The 18,032-nt window shown below is 29.6% G+C and overlaps 1 protein-coding gene across 2 annotated transcripts; it reads left to right on the top strand.

Moving 5' to 3' along the window:
• The first annotated feature begins 2,896 nt into the window (after positions 1 to 2,896).
• LOC124362341 lies at positions 2,897 to 17,430 on the top strand. 2 transcript variants are annotated; one of them, XM_046816769.1, is made up of 5 exons: positions 2,915 to 3,007; positions 6,178 to 6,245; positions 10,905 to 10,994; positions 11,222 to 11,311; positions 16,564 to 17,430. In XM_046816769.1, the coding sequence occupies exons 1-5, from the start codon at positions 2,987 to 2,989 to the stop codon at positions 16,673 to 16,675; spliced, it is 381 nt and encodes a 126-aa protein (XP_046672725.1). In that variant the 5' UTR covers positions 2,915 to 2,986; the 3' UTR covers positions 16,676 to 17,430. The 2 variants fall into 2 exon arrangements, with proteins under 2 accessions (XP_046672733.1, XP_046672725.1); XM_046816777.1 differs by lacking the exon at positions 11,222 to 11,311 and having other exon boundaries at positions 2,897 to 3,007.
• Positions 17,431 to 18,032: the final 602 nt, after the last annotated feature.

Below are 18,032 nucleotides of genomic sequence, written 5' to 3'. Positions count from 1 at the left end.
GATAAAATCGTCCACAAGATATCCTACGGATAGTTAGACTACATACAGGCTCAGCCAAATTTCATAGAGTGACATGTCCATCATCAAACACAATAATTGCTTAAGTGGAAATGGTGTTACAAGCAAATGTTCAAGTCCATAGCTCAGTTCGTTCTTGAGATATCCAGTGATAGACACATACACAGACAGATAAACAGAGAGACAGAACTCAAATTTTACCAGACTCCTTAGGTAAAAATATACGAAATTTCAAGTTTATAGCTCAATTCATTCTCAAGATATCACCCTGAGTTACAAGTTTTTCTAACGCTCAGTCAAATCCCATGGAGGAGCTTGCACCATCATCAGACTCTATCTTGACTAAAAAATGTAAAATCCCATACAATGGAGTATCAAAGAACCTAATAGAATTGAACAAAGGTCTTAGCAACCAATCTACCAAATATCACATGTTAAATTATCACATGTTAATTATGCTACAATCTGTTTATAAATTTGCTATTCTATGATTTATTCATTGATAACATTGTAACTTATACGGTTAATGTTAAAATGTTACCAAATCCCACAAGGTGACTTGTAAATCTCATTGAACTCGATGTTCCTCATATAGAAATGAAGCCTCATATAAAACTTCAAGTTAATAGGTCAGCTCGTTCTTGAGTATTGTACAAAAAGACTTTTTTTGAATGAATTTTTCCATCCCCTCGAGTGATAGGTTTTTACTAATGCTCAGCCAATTAACTTAACAAAAGAATTAAAAACAGAAGAATTGCAGTTTACATTGTTCTAAGTAGTGAAAGTCTTTTAGATGCATGTATATTAGAAGTATTAATGTGTTAATAATAGGTTATTGAACCAGGAGAGCTAATGTAGGCTACAGTTTCTAGACTTAAGCACATGCTCTGATCCACTTTAGGTTGATTTTATTGGTCTGATTAAAAGTGGCTACATGATGGAGCAAATCTAATTGTCTCACTTTGTTGTTTACTTAGGACAAGAGGTTGAGGAAAACTTAGTCATGTTACTGTAGAAGAAGGAGAGACTAGTTATGTTCCAGCCTCTTCTAGTCAAAGTGACTAGGGGACAGTACTTCCTCATGTTCAGGTTAGCAACACTGAGGGAGTTCAACCCACTCAAACAGTCATCTTTATAGTACACTAGACCTATTTATCAATCCTTTTACTCAAATATCTCAATGTTTGGAGCAAGTGATGTGCCTGGACATTTTTGGAGTTGCCCAGATGTAAGTGATGCATTAGTTTTTGTTGCACCCATTAAGTTCAACTGGAAGGTATAAGCCAGCAGAAGTGAACCCTCCTGGGGTACTTTTCACACAAACTAACATCTGAATTATGTCCATAATCCAACGTTAATCCAACCTGGTTGTGACACACCATACTTTTACATGTGTGTCCAAATTTAGACAGCTCAAAAAATAGTAACCAAATCCTATTATCTCAAATCTCTCAATACCTGGCCTCCAAAAATACAGTACTTGCCAGAATGTACTCATAATGTTTGAATCAGTAATTTCTCCAACCAAATCTTTGTTACTAGTTCCTGTAATAAGTAGCAAAATCAATAATTTTACAAACAGTATTTATATAACATATTTTAATTATTTAACCATTCGCATGAGTTCAGATTTGTGTCTGTCAACTGCTTGTTGTCGTACTTTGTATTACATTCAATATAGATCATAATCTTTCATAACACAAGTTTAATTAAATCATAGGTTTGAAAATACCTTGGCAGTCAGACAATTCACACATCATTTCTAAGTGGACCCTGAAGGTGTCTTGAATGGTGCAAGTACATTCTAAAGCGTAATATGAATTTATATGTACAATTTATGAACTGAAATCTAATTAAGTGTATTTGAGTTATGAAACAAAAACCAGAGTAAATTATTAAAGTAAAATAAGCCTTTTAAAGTTGGTGAAATCAAAAGTGTTATTTCAAATAATTATTTACCTTAAAAATAAAGAGGAATACATCAAGATGGGATTGTGTTTTATATATAAATTTGTTGCATGAGTTTGAGATAATAATTACTTAAGATAATTCATATATATACTTTCTCTACAAAATATTCAATAATGCTTCAAATTAATGTTGATTGACAACAATTAAAAATATCATGGGTTTTGTGAAAGATAATTAGAGAAAGAAGAGGTTTGATTAAGATCTATTCTGTATACAATATAATGTGCTATAATCAGAGAGGGAATTTAATCCCCAACTCTAGGATATAGTCACCTGATCTAGAAGGAAATAGGTAGGAAAGGTATGTTGATCAATAAGTCAAGAGAATTATTATGAAATATCAGAAGCACTGCTAACTAGGCCTGCGAAGAAGTGGAAAATTGGGATTCCATTGAATGTAACATATCACATCAGCTAGACTTTAACTACTAAATACAATATCAGTTCTATACATTTTTAGCATTTAAAATCTTGAAGCTAACCTTTTAGATTTGTTGGGATCAAAATGCAGTAGTTTATATGTTTGTAAAATTAATTACTACCCACAAAAGGTTTTTGTAATATTCTATAATTTTTATATTTACAATTACAAGTTTTATGTTGCAGTTTAAAAATACATAACACTTTAAATAATACTGTTGCTTATAATAGCTACATTTTTAGATATAGCAGCAAGTTTGTTTAACTGTTTGTTTCTTTTTAGTTTCTCATAAATGTACATTTTTCAACAGTTTATGTAAAACATTAACAGTCTCGTAGAGTACATCAAGTGTGAGATGAATTCCTGGGATTCACTAAACTAATGAGGCAGCTTAGTGCCTTCTAAGTGATCCTTTTCATGGAGTGAACACCGCTAATTTACATCCTGGGTTTCACCATAGCATAAGGTTGGTGGCTAGCAAAAATTATGACTAATTAGCATGTTTGGTCATCTCTGGTTAGCACTTCAAGCTATTTAAGTCTTACAGAGACGTACTCGCCTGACATAACCTCTACCATGTTCACAGTTGAAACGCAGGTGGGCAAGTAGTTACATAAGTCATTTAATTTTATTACATAATTTGTGTAAACTAGTTTATTTTCTTCTGAAACTTCTCTTAGAGTAATAAGTATTTCTCAGTTTTAAAACTATTATAATTTTTGTAAATTAATTTGTCATTTGTTCAAGAACAATATTAATATGGACAGATTTGTTGTGTGGTGTCAATCCTAATTTATAATGCGATCAACACAATAAATATAATAAAATAGAGTATATTTTTGCTACACATTTCTGCTAATAGACATAAATACAATCTAAACCTAAAATAAACACTAATAAAAATATTTAATTAATTAAACCTTTCTCTCCTTTGTAGATGCATCTTCTTAAAACATGTGCATATGGAATCAATCAAAGTTTGAAAGATCACAGATAATGATAATAGTAATAATAATTACTCGTTATGTAATACTGCAATTCAATAAATTAAAAGTTTTCCCCTTAATACATCTCTTTTATTCCTTAAGTGAAGTGGAAATACCATTTCAGAAGCAGTCATTGCCCTCACTTGTCTCAAAGAGGTAATGACATACATTCAGTATCAGTAATATTGAATTTTATGTAGTAATGCTGAGTAATTTGTAAGAAATTTAAAGCAAGAAAACTTTGTGAACTGTTTACTAACCAAGGTTTTATGGAACAGCTTATGCTAATATTTATATGTATTTTATAAATCATAATAATTATAAATCAAGAAAATTAAATTAAACTTTTGGTAGAACTGGTGATTTCTTGCTTTGTTTAGTTTGTAATCCAATTTTACACCTTTTAATTTCTCTCCTGTACATGATACAGATATAAATTTTGTTATGGTCCAAAAACTTGAATTTTGGTCACTAGTAGAAATATTTGTTTTGAAACATCTGAATGAAAAAAGTGGATTTCAAAAATTTCTTAAAAGGAATTCATTAAAAACACAGTACATATACAGTACTGTATAACCATCAGCCAAGATAAAAAAACATATTAAACCAATTTGCTCCTCTAAGAAGTTTACAAATTATACTTTTCCATTTTTAATGTATTGGTTATTTAAATTTAATAAAATTTTAACCAATTTTAACAATATTTTTATTATTTATGGTCCAGTACTGTAGGGAGCTCACATTTGGTGTAATGGGGGTACAGGAGAGCGGGGTACATTCGAGCCATTGAACTAGCCATTCCAAAAGTATTCCATTTTACTTACTCCACCCTTCTACCAGAGTGTAAACTCATCTGCACTGTATTATTTGCCTTATTCAACTTAAGAGTATCATTTTAGTCGTTGTTAACAGTACAGTTAATCTTGTGATTATTTAATCAGTTCATATATATATATAGCTTGTTTATAAAATATTTCTATTTAAAAATAAAAAAATAAATATATTCACAATATAAGCAGTGTGGTCTCTAGCTTTATGTTCAGATAGACATACATTCATGTCATTTGCAAGACTCATTTGTATATTTTTAGACTCAACAGTAACAGTTTCAGTTCTCAATACAACACTGTACATTTATTTATTACTAATCATAACACATATATCAATATATTTCGTACTGTTTACTGTTTATATAAGAAAAAGTAAAGTGGAGGTAAAGTAAAATATACTCTGTATTTCACTATGTGCTCTTGAAATGAAATATCAATTTAAGATATTACTGTATTATTTAACTGTAAGCAAGATCACCTTTTGTCATCGTTGATATGTAAGTGTTAATTTGTGTTTTGTTATCATTTGACAACACCAACTGATAAAACAATTTATTAACAGGCTGACAAGGTATAAAACAGTTACTACAACACCATTGCACCACTTGTAACCTTAATAGCTAAATACCCTACAATACTTTTTAAATTAAATTTTACAACTGGTTTCTAGATATGCCTTTTTATTATTTATTATTATTCAATGGATGAGTTTTTCAATGTATCTAACATAAAACCTTAGCAACTGTAGACCCTATTCTGTTTACATTTTAAAATTGTAAACACATCACACTATAGTTTATTTTACAGTAGTGTCTAGTATTTATGTGGTGTACTAAAAGTGGTAATAAAATTTTAAATTAATTACATGAATCGGCCACAATTTTTACATAAATTTTCTTTAAGATAAGTAATGATGTCAAATGTGTTTATTTTATACCATCAAAGTATGTTAAAAGTCTATTTTAAATTTTTTATTTTAAAGTATGTTTTTTTTAAGTTTTGACTCTTATATAGTCTTAAAAACTGTTTTGACTTAGTCTCACTGGCTATACTATTGACTCTGTTAATAACTCGTAAGAGTTCATAAGACAAATAAAGGTTATTTATTTATTTACTTGTTGTTAATTATTGTTCAAAGTCTTAACAGCATATTTACGATTAGAAGTAAATACTAATAATAACAATAATTTATTTTCTCTCTTCTTAATATTGTTTCTTCCTTAACAATAGACGTTATTCAATGCTAAACTCGATAGAAGTTGAGTTGAATATTTCATCACATAATAGTAGATTGTGCCCGTCATTCTTTGTTTGAAGTTTGTTTCTGATGAAGGAAGGTTTTTGAAGGCAACAGTATTTTGTAGGACATTTGTCATTTATTTAGTGATACAAAAAATCAATAAACTACATTTTGAGACCTGCAACCTGATCTATTCCTTAGGTCGAAAAGGACCTACCACATTACAATAATCTAGGTTAAAATGAACAAAACATAAAAGCACAAAACGTTGGTATAATTTATTCATTTAAAGCTAGATTGCATTTAAATTTTAATTCCAAATCTAAAGAAGAAATCAAATTGCAGATCGCAAAATGTACCTAATGATTTTTTCATCACTGAACAATGGAAAATAGTCTGAAAAATCCAACTACCTTCGTGTGACCTTCTTATTTATACTTTAATTTAATAATTTGGCTAACAAGAAGCACAGTGACAATATTCTCAATGTTATATAGACAACTATATAACCAACCTCTGCTTGTGGAAATGTTAACTAAGTTTATTTTGTTATCAACCTGCATCAGTCTACCATGTTATTTGTGTACACCATTTTATAGTTTACACTTTAAAGTAAAAATTTAAATAACTTACATATTTAAAACCTTTTTGAGTATGTAGTAATGTACCTGTATATGAGTAATTAAAATATCTGTATTTACGTGTTTACAGATTGTTCCAGTTGCAGTGTTAATTTTGTGCATTGGAACTTTGGCCTCTGTGGAACCATCCAGTGACAGGTAACAGATTGATTCACAAATTTATTTACTTGACCCTAGACTTGGACTTAGACCCTAGACCAAGATTTAGATTGCCATTCTTTCACAATATCATGATCCAAGTAGCAACCACCCAATCTCTGTCATCCCAGACTTGTCTAAATTACTAAAACTACTGGTCTATGACCAAATAGGTGACTGTTTAGAAGAAAATAAAATTTCAAGTCCATCACAATTTGGTTTCAGAAGAGGTAAATCCACTATTGATGCCATTGACAGCTAATACGAAATATACTGTCAACTTTTGAAAATAAGGCCTTTGCTCAGACCACTTTATGTGATCTGAGTAAGGCCTTTGATTGTGTAGAACACATTACTCTTTTAGCCAAATTAAAGCATTATGGAATTCATGGAAGTGCCCTTGAGTTTATAGAATCATACCTCATCAATAAAACACAAAAAGTATATATCAAAGGAAATTGGTCACAGGAAGTCAAAATAGAGTACGGTGTCCCTCAGGGATCTGTACTTGGACCCTTACTTTTTATCCTATATATAAATGACATAACATTGGCTGTTGATGCTAATACGCTTCTCTACGCTGATGACACAACTTTTTTCAATAGTAGTAATAACCCGAATGAACTAAAGAAATTAACCGACACCACAATAAACAAGGCATCAATATGGTTTAAAGAAAACTGTTTTTTAATGAATGAAACTAAAACTCAAAACATTTTGTTTACTTTAAAATCAATTACTGATAATAGTTTTAATCTTGAATCAAATAGTGTAATCAAAATTTTAGGAATTCATATTGACAATAATATTTCATGAGGGCCTCACATTGATTTTCTGTCTACTAAATTATCTAGAATTATTTTTTTATTGAGACGTCTATCTTGCTGCATAAGTGAAAATGATGTTCAGACTGCATATTTTGGATACTTTCAGTAAATTTTGAGATATGGATACTGTGGGGAAATAGTGCTGGAGTTCAGGAAATACTGGTGCTTCAAAAGAAAGCTGTTAGAATTGTTGGTAAAGCTGAATATCTCTGATGGGAGTCCCAGGTTGTAGCGCCAATTTGTTGAGTGTCACCCACACGTTGACTGCTGCAATTTGCTGCGGATCCCCTCCACGTGGTTGTGTCAATTTATTGTGAGTCGGTTCTTTAGAGTTGTTGACTCACCATGTAGTTGTATGCCTTTTTGTCACCAGTGGCACGTTGTTGTACCATGTTGCTCATCATGGTATCGGTCGCCATCTTGCCCAATGCTAGCTGTATTCCCTTGGTACTGCTTAAAACTTATTAAATTTGAATGTCTGTGGTGTTATCACCAACAACAAGTCTGTGTGTATCTCAGGTTTTAAAATGTATTAAGTAGTGATTAAAAAATTCAATATCACTCCATCACACTTTTTATAAAGGGGATATTCAAAGAAAGTCAAACCAAGTGACCATGAGATTAATGATTAAGATTATGTTATTCCATGTCACACTCTCAATACATATTATAATTTCACTCACCTTGCAATGCTTTGATAATTTAAAAATCTAAAATAATATCCCATCCTTCATTAAAATTTCAATACACTATACAACAGATCACTACTATCCCAGGAGAATCAACACAACCTCCTTGCTTCAAGTCTGGTGAGAGAAGACCGAATCTCCGTATAAAACTACAGATACCGACTCAAAACAATACTCATCCCCTCTCTCGTTCAAATCAGCGTCTTCACGAATAAATATAATTTGATTCTTTTCTTATAATTGTCGAAATTTATCACGTTTACTATAATTAATCAATTTAAGTCTTTCTATTTTCTTTTTATTATTTTTTCAAAGCTTTTTATTTAAATTTTTAGCAACATGTGCTTTATGACGTCATCAATATACAAGTCATTCATCCCACAATTGGCTTTTCTGCGTAATTCTATTTAGTGTTTTTGTAAAACATGAATTTCGGTTATGTTTACTTCATTTTAATTGATCAAATCTTTTCCCGTATAAAGTTCAATAAATTTCTTCGTTATTAGTTAAATAAATTTCAATTCCGACAACATGTGATTCACTGACGTCACAGTCTGCCGATTCATTGACGTCACAGTCTGCCAATTCCTCGCGAATATTCAAATGTCGTAATTTGACCTGTTACATCTCGATCATTGTAAACCTGTTTTCATTAACCAAGGAATTCTTACAATAGTTAATTTATATTTATTTGACTTATCTGTTTACATTTTAAATAATAAGGACTCAATAAACCATACACAAACACATAATTATAACACAAGAAACAGAAATAACATTTTAATTGAATATTGTCGACTATATACTCTAATTAATTTCTCTTTTATGAAGAGCGAATTTCCTGACAGACTGAAATATTCTGTGATAACACCTATCTTTAAAAAAGGAAATAGAGATATTGAAAACTATCGCCCAATTTCAGTTCCCATAGTTTTTTCAAAGATTTTTGAAAGTGTTGTAAATTCTCAGTTGACTGGATATTTGGAACAATATGACTTATTTCATAAAAATCAATTTGGCTTTAGGAGAGATCATGGCACTGAAGGGGCCCTAGCTCATTTGGTAAATGAGGTTTCTCAAGCCTTGGATGAGTCGCGGGCCACTGCTGGTGTGTTCTGCGATTTATCTAACGCTTTTGATTGTGTTATGGATAACAATCTTATTAAAAAATTGGAATTTTATGGTGTGAGAGAATTAAACTGGTTTAAGTCTTATTTCCAATCTAGGAAACAAAAAAACTTTGATTAAAATTGGAAGCATACAATATGAATCTGAATGGAAGTCTGTAAGTAAGGGGGTGCCTCAGGAATCCATTTTAGGCCCAACATTATTTTTAATTTATATAAATGACCTACAGGAAGTAACAGATGAAAGTTTAATATTGCTGACGATACAACAGCAATAGTAAAAGACCTAAACACTGTAAGTTTGCATTGTAAAATCTCATCACTTATCTTAAAATTAAATAATTGGTTCAATCTAAATGGTTTATTTTTAAACAGCAAAAAATCAGAAATTGTTCATTTAAAACACACACCAAAATAAATCTATTCTTCAGACCGTGAATTTCAATGATGAATCGGTAGGTGTTTCTAATACAGTAAAGTTTTTAGGATTATACATTGACGAAAACATTAATTGGAAACATCATATTGAAAAATTAGACAGTAAGCTGAGCTCTGCGTGTTTTGCCTTAAAAGTTTTACAAAATATTGTGAGTTTTCAAGTGATGATGACAGTGTATTATGGTTATTTTTTTCCTCACATGAAATACGGTATATTGGCATGGAGTTCTTCCTCCAAAGCAATTTATATTTTTAAATTGCAAAAATGAACTTTGAGAATTATAACAAAATTAAATTTTAGATCATCCTGTAGGTCTATATTTAAACAGCTAAATTTATTGACCATTCCGTCACTTTATATATATGAGGTCTTAATGTATACCCATAAAAACTTACTAATATCACTACAAATGATTATGATTATAATCCAAAGACAGAGAGACAGACTTACATACCCAATCCATAGAACTAAATTATTTGAAATGTCCCCTTATTACAAAGGACTAAAATTTTACAATAAACTTCCAATATCTCTATCCTCTTTGCCTCCAGAAAAGTTCTTTATAAAATTAAAACATATCTTAATAGAGAAAGAATATTATTCAGAAACTGATTTTCTAAATGATGCAACTTCATTAATTAAATTACCATATCAAAACATTTTGATGTATATATATTAAATCCACTGTATTTATTTTATCACTAATTATTTTTAAATGTGTTTTATGTTTTGTAAATTATTTTATTTTAGGATAATAATAGCTACATCTATCTTTATTTAATTTTAATATGAATTATAACCTGTACCTGTATCATTAGAATTTAATGTTTTATATACTTACTGGATCACTGTTTGTGCGATTAATATTGATTATTTATCAATTAATTATTAATTATGTTTATAACTTTTTTAAAATTAGGATTAGTATATTTTAAACTATACTGACGAGTCACCTGTTCATTGTAGATCTTATCTACTACAATTATGTAACGTTACGTGACAATAAATTTCTGATTTCTGAGCTAATCTTTGAATATTCATGTTGTAATTGGCTTAAAGGTGCATAACAAATTGAAAAATCTGATAGAAAAATACCTTCTTAAAATTTATAAAAATAAACTTTATAAATGGCTGTTAAAAGCCCTTTATATAATATTGATGAGTTTTTTTTATTAACAAAATAGACTTTTAATGATATATATATATATATATATATATATATATATATATATATATATATATATATAATATTTATGTATTATACTTATTAAATATTATTTAGAGACAATGCTATTTAGTCTGTAGCTGAATTAGACTTTGTCAATGCATGTAACATGTTTTACAACAAATAAACAAATTTTTTATTATTATTATTATTATAATATCCCAAATAATACTGACACTAGTGTCTAGAATTTTAGGCTGATAACAGAGTGTTGAAAGACCAAAGCTTGTAAGACCAAAGTGATTCTAAACTTGTTAACAAATCTTTGTTTATGTTCTGAGAAAAATTTTCTAATGGGAAATAAAAATATCTAAACATGAATTTTTAATAATTAACATATTTTTTGTTTCAGACCTCTGAACTCAACAGTACCCAAATTTAACGTCACAACTTTACCTGCTCGGCTTACAGAAGATGACATAAAAAATATTTCATTAATAAGGTATGTAATATTTGTCCTTATTATTTTCACTTAGTTTACAGTTCTGTTAGTATATACATTGAACTAACAAAGACATTTTAATGGAAATATCTTCAGGTTTGATGAAGATGTAATATAAATTAATAATGCTTATAATCACTTTCAGTATAAATAGAAAACACACTTGACATTTTCATAAAAACGTGTGTGAATACATTCCTCTACATGAAGTACTTTTTATGTTTCAGCCAAGCTCAAAATAGTTCACAATTATTTGGAGAAACAGATGCTGAACATTTTGGAGAGCTTTCAGTGATTGATGTACTTTTTAGGAAAAGGTAAAAATTTGAAAAAAAATATTTTAAGGGCTACATGAATATGGTATTACATGTTATTTTGTGCTTGTGCACTTAAACATATTTAGTAAGCTTGGTTTGAATTTAAAATGTCCACAATAAACATTAAAAATAATTTTATGATTTCATTGGCACTTGGGAATACCTACTCACTTATTAAAAATATTTTATTTGTAAACTCAAGGCATTTAAGAGAGTAAAATGGACTGATTTAGGATTTGTGTAAATAAACTAATACTAGATGTTTAGATGAATATATTTGAATTAATTGTAATATAGTTCAGTCTATTAATAGTGGCATAACTACATTCAGGCATTTACAAGTTTCTATGGTTTCACCCACATTCTGGATAATGTTATGGGGAATCCTTACCTAAATATTAAGGAGTCTCAAGCATCCTCACTTGGTTAGTAGAGGTCAATTAAAAATATTTTCACCTCCACAATATGTACATCCTATCTGGGTGCATCAGACACATATAAGCATTTATTAGTGATTGTCAATGGGAGTTCTTAACAGAATTACAATATAACTCTGTGCCTCCTGGAAATCAGTGATGACCTTTTGGGAGGAATTCTTTTTAACTTACCTAGTTCCATTCAGCTGCATCAGATTCTGTTGCTTGTAATATCAAACAGGGACATCATTGGAATCTCTAACTCAAACAACAAGACGTATCTGGAATCAAACCATAACAGTCATTAAGCCATTTACAAGGCCTGCCTCTTCCAACATATCAGAAATCCTTGACTGAACAGCAAAATGTTCTCTAACATCTCTGCAGTAAATGAGGCCATTTGGGAAATTTCTCATCCTAATTACCCTCATCTTGTCTTAATGCATGGGACTATGAGCTTATGATCTTCAAGAATGTTTCCATTGCAAAACCTCAATTCAGATGGAAAGATGACCAAGTATTCTTGAGATTATTGGATTTGATCACCTACTTCTTCCTATTCATCCCAGTCATAGTCATCTCTAACTTCAGTTGAAGTTAATACTGATTGGCATCAATGTGGCAGACAAATACTGACTTCTGTTATACTTTATAGAGAAAGGGAATCACTTTACGCATTTTGTCAATGGTGTTGCTGTAGTCATATTGTGTAGAGTTGTTAAATTTCCACTATCAAATGTATTTCTACCATTAATTTTATTAGATAAAAAATATAACTGTAAATGTCTTTAAAGCATACATGAGTGACTTGGTTTAAAATAAGACTTAAAAGTTATAACGATGTTTTATCCTGTTTTTATGACAAGTATAGTGAAAAAGGGGGTAAAGATAAGCTTATGAACAAAACTACAGTCTTTAAGAAAAGACAGTACAATTAATTTATTTGAAACAATTATTATAATGTTCAATAATTGTGCATATGCTCAAATATTGATTACTACTCAGAACCCATTAAAAGTCCAAATATCTTTATATTATGCACATGAGTACAATAAATAGTGTCAACTACAACTAAGTTAATTTAATAATTAAAGTAATGTAGGTTTCATAACAATGTGATTGTACATTCTTTTTACACTCTCAGAGGTTACACAAGCTGGCAATGTTGCTCACCTCAAAACTGGACACTGTGCTACTTGGGACCCAATATGTTTACTTCAATTTAAGTTCCTTGACATCTTCAACATTGACTGATTATTTTCAGAACTGATTTTAGAAATTTTATTCCAGCGTGTGAAATGTTTTTAATGACATACCTACTCAAAATTATGCTTGGGTAAAACTAATTCCTTCTTATTCCTAGCGTTATAAGAATGGTTTTACAATGATGTTTAAAACTGATTTATGAGTCCTAACACACATAACACATTTGAAAATTTAAAGACTATGCACCATTACAATGTTCAGTTCAGTAAATTAATTTTTAACATTCTCAATGCTATTTTCCAATACAAGAACTGTTATTTAAATTTTGGTTTGTATACCCACCTTCTACCATACACACATATTCTGTATGCAATAAGAGATTGATCATGGGCATGGAAAACCATCTTTAGAACTGGTAAACTGCGTAAATAAGACAGCCTTTTAATAGCATAAATTCCAGAATTGATACTATTAATAATCTGTTCAATGTGCAAATCTCAGCTAAGTATCTTGTCTATGATGAAACCTAGAAATTTGGTGTTATTGACTTGATCTAAATAGGTACTCGTATAATGTATTAAGATATTAGGACTTAATTGCTTTCTATCTTGTGTTGTACTGAAAGAAATAAAGTTACATTTTCCTGTATTCAAGAACAATCTATTATTGCTAGAGTCATGTTTTGATAATTTTGAAAGTTCCAATATGCAGTTATTTCTACTTCAGCTTCTGTTTTGGCAGATATGATTAGATTAGAGTCATCTGCAAATAGACAGAGATGATTTTTTTTATTTCCAAGTTTATTAAAGCAGTTTGTCATGTCCTTATGTAACATATAAATAATAAGGGACCCAGAATAGACCTTTGGGACACTCATTTCTTATTACTTGGATGTTAGATTGAAATTGAAATTTTTGCAATCTATAATTTTTCAGATATCTCAAAATTTTGTTTTTTATTATAAAAATAAAATTCTAACCCATTTTAGATGAGTATTACTGATTCCTACATTTTTCACTTTTTTGAGTAAATTATTGAAAGATAAGCCATTAAAAACTTTTGGTAGGTCGATGAATATTCCTTTTACATGTTCATTTGTGTATACAGATTCTAATATAAATTCACTAAACTCTACCAATGCAGTAGATAAAGTTGATTTATATGTTCTAAATCAATGTTGTTCCCTTTCATAAATATTATTTCCCTCTAGGTGTTTGACTAATCAATATTATATGGTTCTTTCAAAATCATTAACTGCTAAATTTAACATAAATCTTTTTTATTCAACTGATTGTAGCTCGTTTTTACATACTGTAGTGCAATGTTAATGACATTTTTATGAACTTTATACAGAGTTAAGATTTATTTAATTGACAGATTTTCTGGTTATGTAATAGGAAATTAAAACATGTGCAAAACTTCATATTGTAAGGAATAGATTCTGTTATAATGTTCTGTGAACATGTCGTAGGACCTCCTTATTCTAGGCTTGGGGTCAGAAATTAACTTACACATTCTCTTGGATTTATTTATATAGATAGAGATTACAGTAGTAGTGCAATGATCCTAAAACACTATAAAGATCTTGTATTTTAGCCTGAATCACACTACCTGTAGTTGCAGTGAATGATTATCACTATCTGTATGCAACAATCCCTAATGCTTTCCTCATGCTAAATTGCACAACTTCCGTTAATGTTACTTTGCTGACAGCTAATTATTGAAGAATTCTCTAGGATTTCTTATTTTATCAAAATTAATCATTTCACTTGAGTGGCGGCCCACAACTGTATTGAAGGTGATTCACACTTAATTGTTACCTCCTATCTCCTATGATAAGATAGTGATATTCTTTGTTCCATTGATTTTAAACTTAATAGTGAATACTCACAGAAGCTAATATAGAATTTAGAGTTGTACATTGTGTTCGGGGAAAGTTGATATTTCAGAATACCAAAATGCCTTATATTATGGCAGACAAACCTGTTTTAACTGAACTGAGACTTGACGCTTTTAATAGGGCTAGCTCACAATCTTATTCAAAACAATTGCATCTTCCATAGAAGTTACATTGATATGTACATACATTAAACTTAATGTATTACTTATACTCAGTAAGACTAAATGTTTCATAGTCTTACACTTCCAGATTAGACAAACTCAAGTTTAATGAACCTGTATACATAATCTTTTAAGTAAAACTAAATGGTTCCAATTACAGAATTAGACATTTTATCGTTAGATCTTCCATAGTGTAATTTACTGTTATTTAAGTAGTATTAGCAAAAACAATCACAAAAATAAATAAAACTACACACAAAGTATTATTCCAACCAGTTAGGCACAGTGTTTCATGACTGGTGAATAGTTTCAAGTTACTAATAAAATTTAAAAAAATAGTTTTAGAAGTTTAAAACTTGTACACCAGTTCATGAAATAATGTGTTTGACCATTCAGCTATTAATACATTATATTTAAATAAATAATGTCTATAATTTTATTCATCCTGGTGATTATTTCATTTCTTTAAATAATCTGTGTGAAAGATATTCTCCAATGGCTGATGAAATTTTGACATTCCAACACCTCTAGCAACTCACTTTTTCCACAAAAGTTTACTTGATGGATACAAGTACTGTATAACACTGTACTATATTACTGCAATACTTACTTATTTATATCTTATATTTTATATATTATATTAACAAATGTATTTTTATACTTAAAAATAGATTTTATGAATAATCATAGAATAGATTTTATGAAGTTATTTAACTATATTGCTTTTTTTTACAATAGCTTTGTTGTGACATAAAATTACACAGTACTATTATCACATCTTGATATGTTATCATCATATAATGATTCACATCATAGGTGTGACCCATCAAAACTATAGAGGGAGCTATAGTAATTTAGGTTGTGATGATTCTTCTACCAATCTCTTTGGTGGCTCTTGATACTTTAGGTTTTTACATCATTTCAGTGGGATAAACGATTGATTTATCACTGTTATACTATTATCTAATTATTTAATTATTATTTCTATCTAGGCCCTCCCCCCCCCCCCCCCGTCCTGACTGGGTACACCCATAATTCACATAAAATAGTTAAGGCTTTTTCCAAACTATCCTTAGTGTTGTTATAAGTAGTAATTGAAAATCACAAACTGAACTATGTCAATAACTAATCTGAACACTCAATATATCTTTGTCTTGAAGAGCTTGTGCTTCTATGATAATGAATGACCACTTGTATATCTTCTGAAAAACAAGTCTGCTTCAATAATGTTTTAAATATTTTCGTCAGGAGGAGCATTACAGGTCATAATATTTCAAAAACATTAGTTTTCCGTTTTCAAAAAGCACTAACAGTTTTTTATAATAAAAAAATATAAATATATTATTGTTTTAAGTTCCTAGTTGTTTAAATCTATTTATGTGAGCAAAATCTTTTAAGCTGAGCAAATTCATGTTTGCTTTACCAATTTCATGCGATAATTTTAAGCAGTTAATTAAATCTATCATTTACGATATTAAATTGGAAAGGTGAGGAAATACAAAGATCTAAATTTTCACAGTTATGAAACTAATACTTACAAAAGTTATTAAATCTTCTAATAATTTTCAGACGTAAAGAAGGCTGCGATGAAGGCCAAGAGAAAGCATACTTACTCAGAAGACTATCCAAAGGCGGAAGAGTCACCAGTAAGTGTAGAGGAGGTAGAGCTTGTGTCATATGAGGAGATCGGAAGTAGCGAGGCTGGAAGAGGACATGAGGAGGAAGTACAAGGGGGAGAAGAGGAAGAGGGGGAACAAAGATCTAATCTCTCAACTATTACTGACTATTTGACTCCCCCTTCTGAAGGAGCCAACTGCACAAACTTTGCTAAAGAACAAAGTGAGAATAACACAACAGAAGAAGCAGTTACAACAGAATCAGCTTGAATATATATTTTCCCTGGGATGGTACAAAATATTAAGAAATCAAACAAAACATTGATGAACATGGGAATTAAATGTAACACGACTGATGATTATTGATCAATGTAACACTGATATGATTATTAAAACTTTTTATATTACTGTAATGTTTCTTTTAATAAAATAAAAGAATATATTTAGTTTCAATGTTTACATGTTAGGAAACAAAAATCTTCCTTATGAAATAAGTAGGTTGACAAGTAAACATTTTTATGTAAAATAAAATAAGTTTTAAGTTTTAAATATACATGCTTAACATATTGTACCGTTTTGTTACTAGATTTTGTTACTAAACAAGCTGAACTTATACATTTGTTGAATAATTATCTGCATTAGATAATATAAACTATATACTTATAATATTATTTTTAACTACAGTTTATTCTCATGTATACAAAATGTTTGTATCATTGTAATAGTATTTGAGATCTATAACAAGTACTCTGTGATTTACTCTTCTTTTACTCACAGATCTTTTAATAGAGTTTGTTTTGAATAAACGTTTGCACACTTGTCTACTATATTTTTATGTAAAATCCCAATCTCAAATTGCTGACATAAAAGTAAAATGCTCTGTCCCAACAACAATTTATTTTACTGTCCAAAAATAGCTGCTTTTTTCAATTAATGTAGACCAACAAAAATTATTTTACATTTAAAATAATTTCAGTAATAAGTTTTGCAGATGTGACACAAACAAAAAAGTTAATTTTATTTATTTTTGAACTAAGATATTTTTAACATTTACAGAGGTACACCTTAAATGTTAGTAATTCATTTTATTCTGTTATGTTTACAATTTTTATTTTTTTTCTTCAAACTTTACATTCAATAAGCTAACCATGTTAGCTGGAAAGTTGCTGTTCTATATAGCACTAAAATACCATTTGTAAGATTTTCATAAATCATTAATAATAAAGTAAAAGGGTTTAGATAAAACCTATTACACTTTGGTAAGCAGGAAAGAAACATTTCTAAATTATAAAGAAGCTATAAAATTTAAGAAGACTTTCTATGTGATGCGATGTCTATCACATCTTTATATTATAAGTTTATTACGGAGGACACGATTATTTAGGCGTCGGCTGAATCCGACATTAGTGAGGTGGCGTTGGC

This window comes from Homalodisca vitripennis, chromosome 1 (assembly GCF_021130785.1).
Source record: "Homalodisca vitripennis isolate AUS2020 chromosome 1, UT_GWSS_2.1, whole genome shotgun sequence".
NCBI lineage: Eukaryota > Metazoa > Arthropoda > Insecta > Hemiptera > Cicadellidae > Homalodisca > Homalodisca vitripennis.
Note: the sequence above shows the minus strand (reverse complement) of the source record. Positions and strands in the feature narration are given on the sequence as shown.

Coding starts and splice junctions, on each gene's coding strand:
- LOC124362341 (XM_046816769.1), top strand. CDS start 2,987: ATGTTCACAGTTGAAACGCAG. Junction 3,008..6,177: donor TGTTCACAGTTGAAACGCAG/GTGGGCAAGTAG, acceptor ACGTGTTTACAG/ATTGTTCCAGTTGCAGTGTT. Junction 10,995..11,221: donor AAAAATATTTCATTAATAAG/GTATGTAATATT, acceptor TTTATGTTTCAG/CCAAGCTCAAAATAGTTCAC.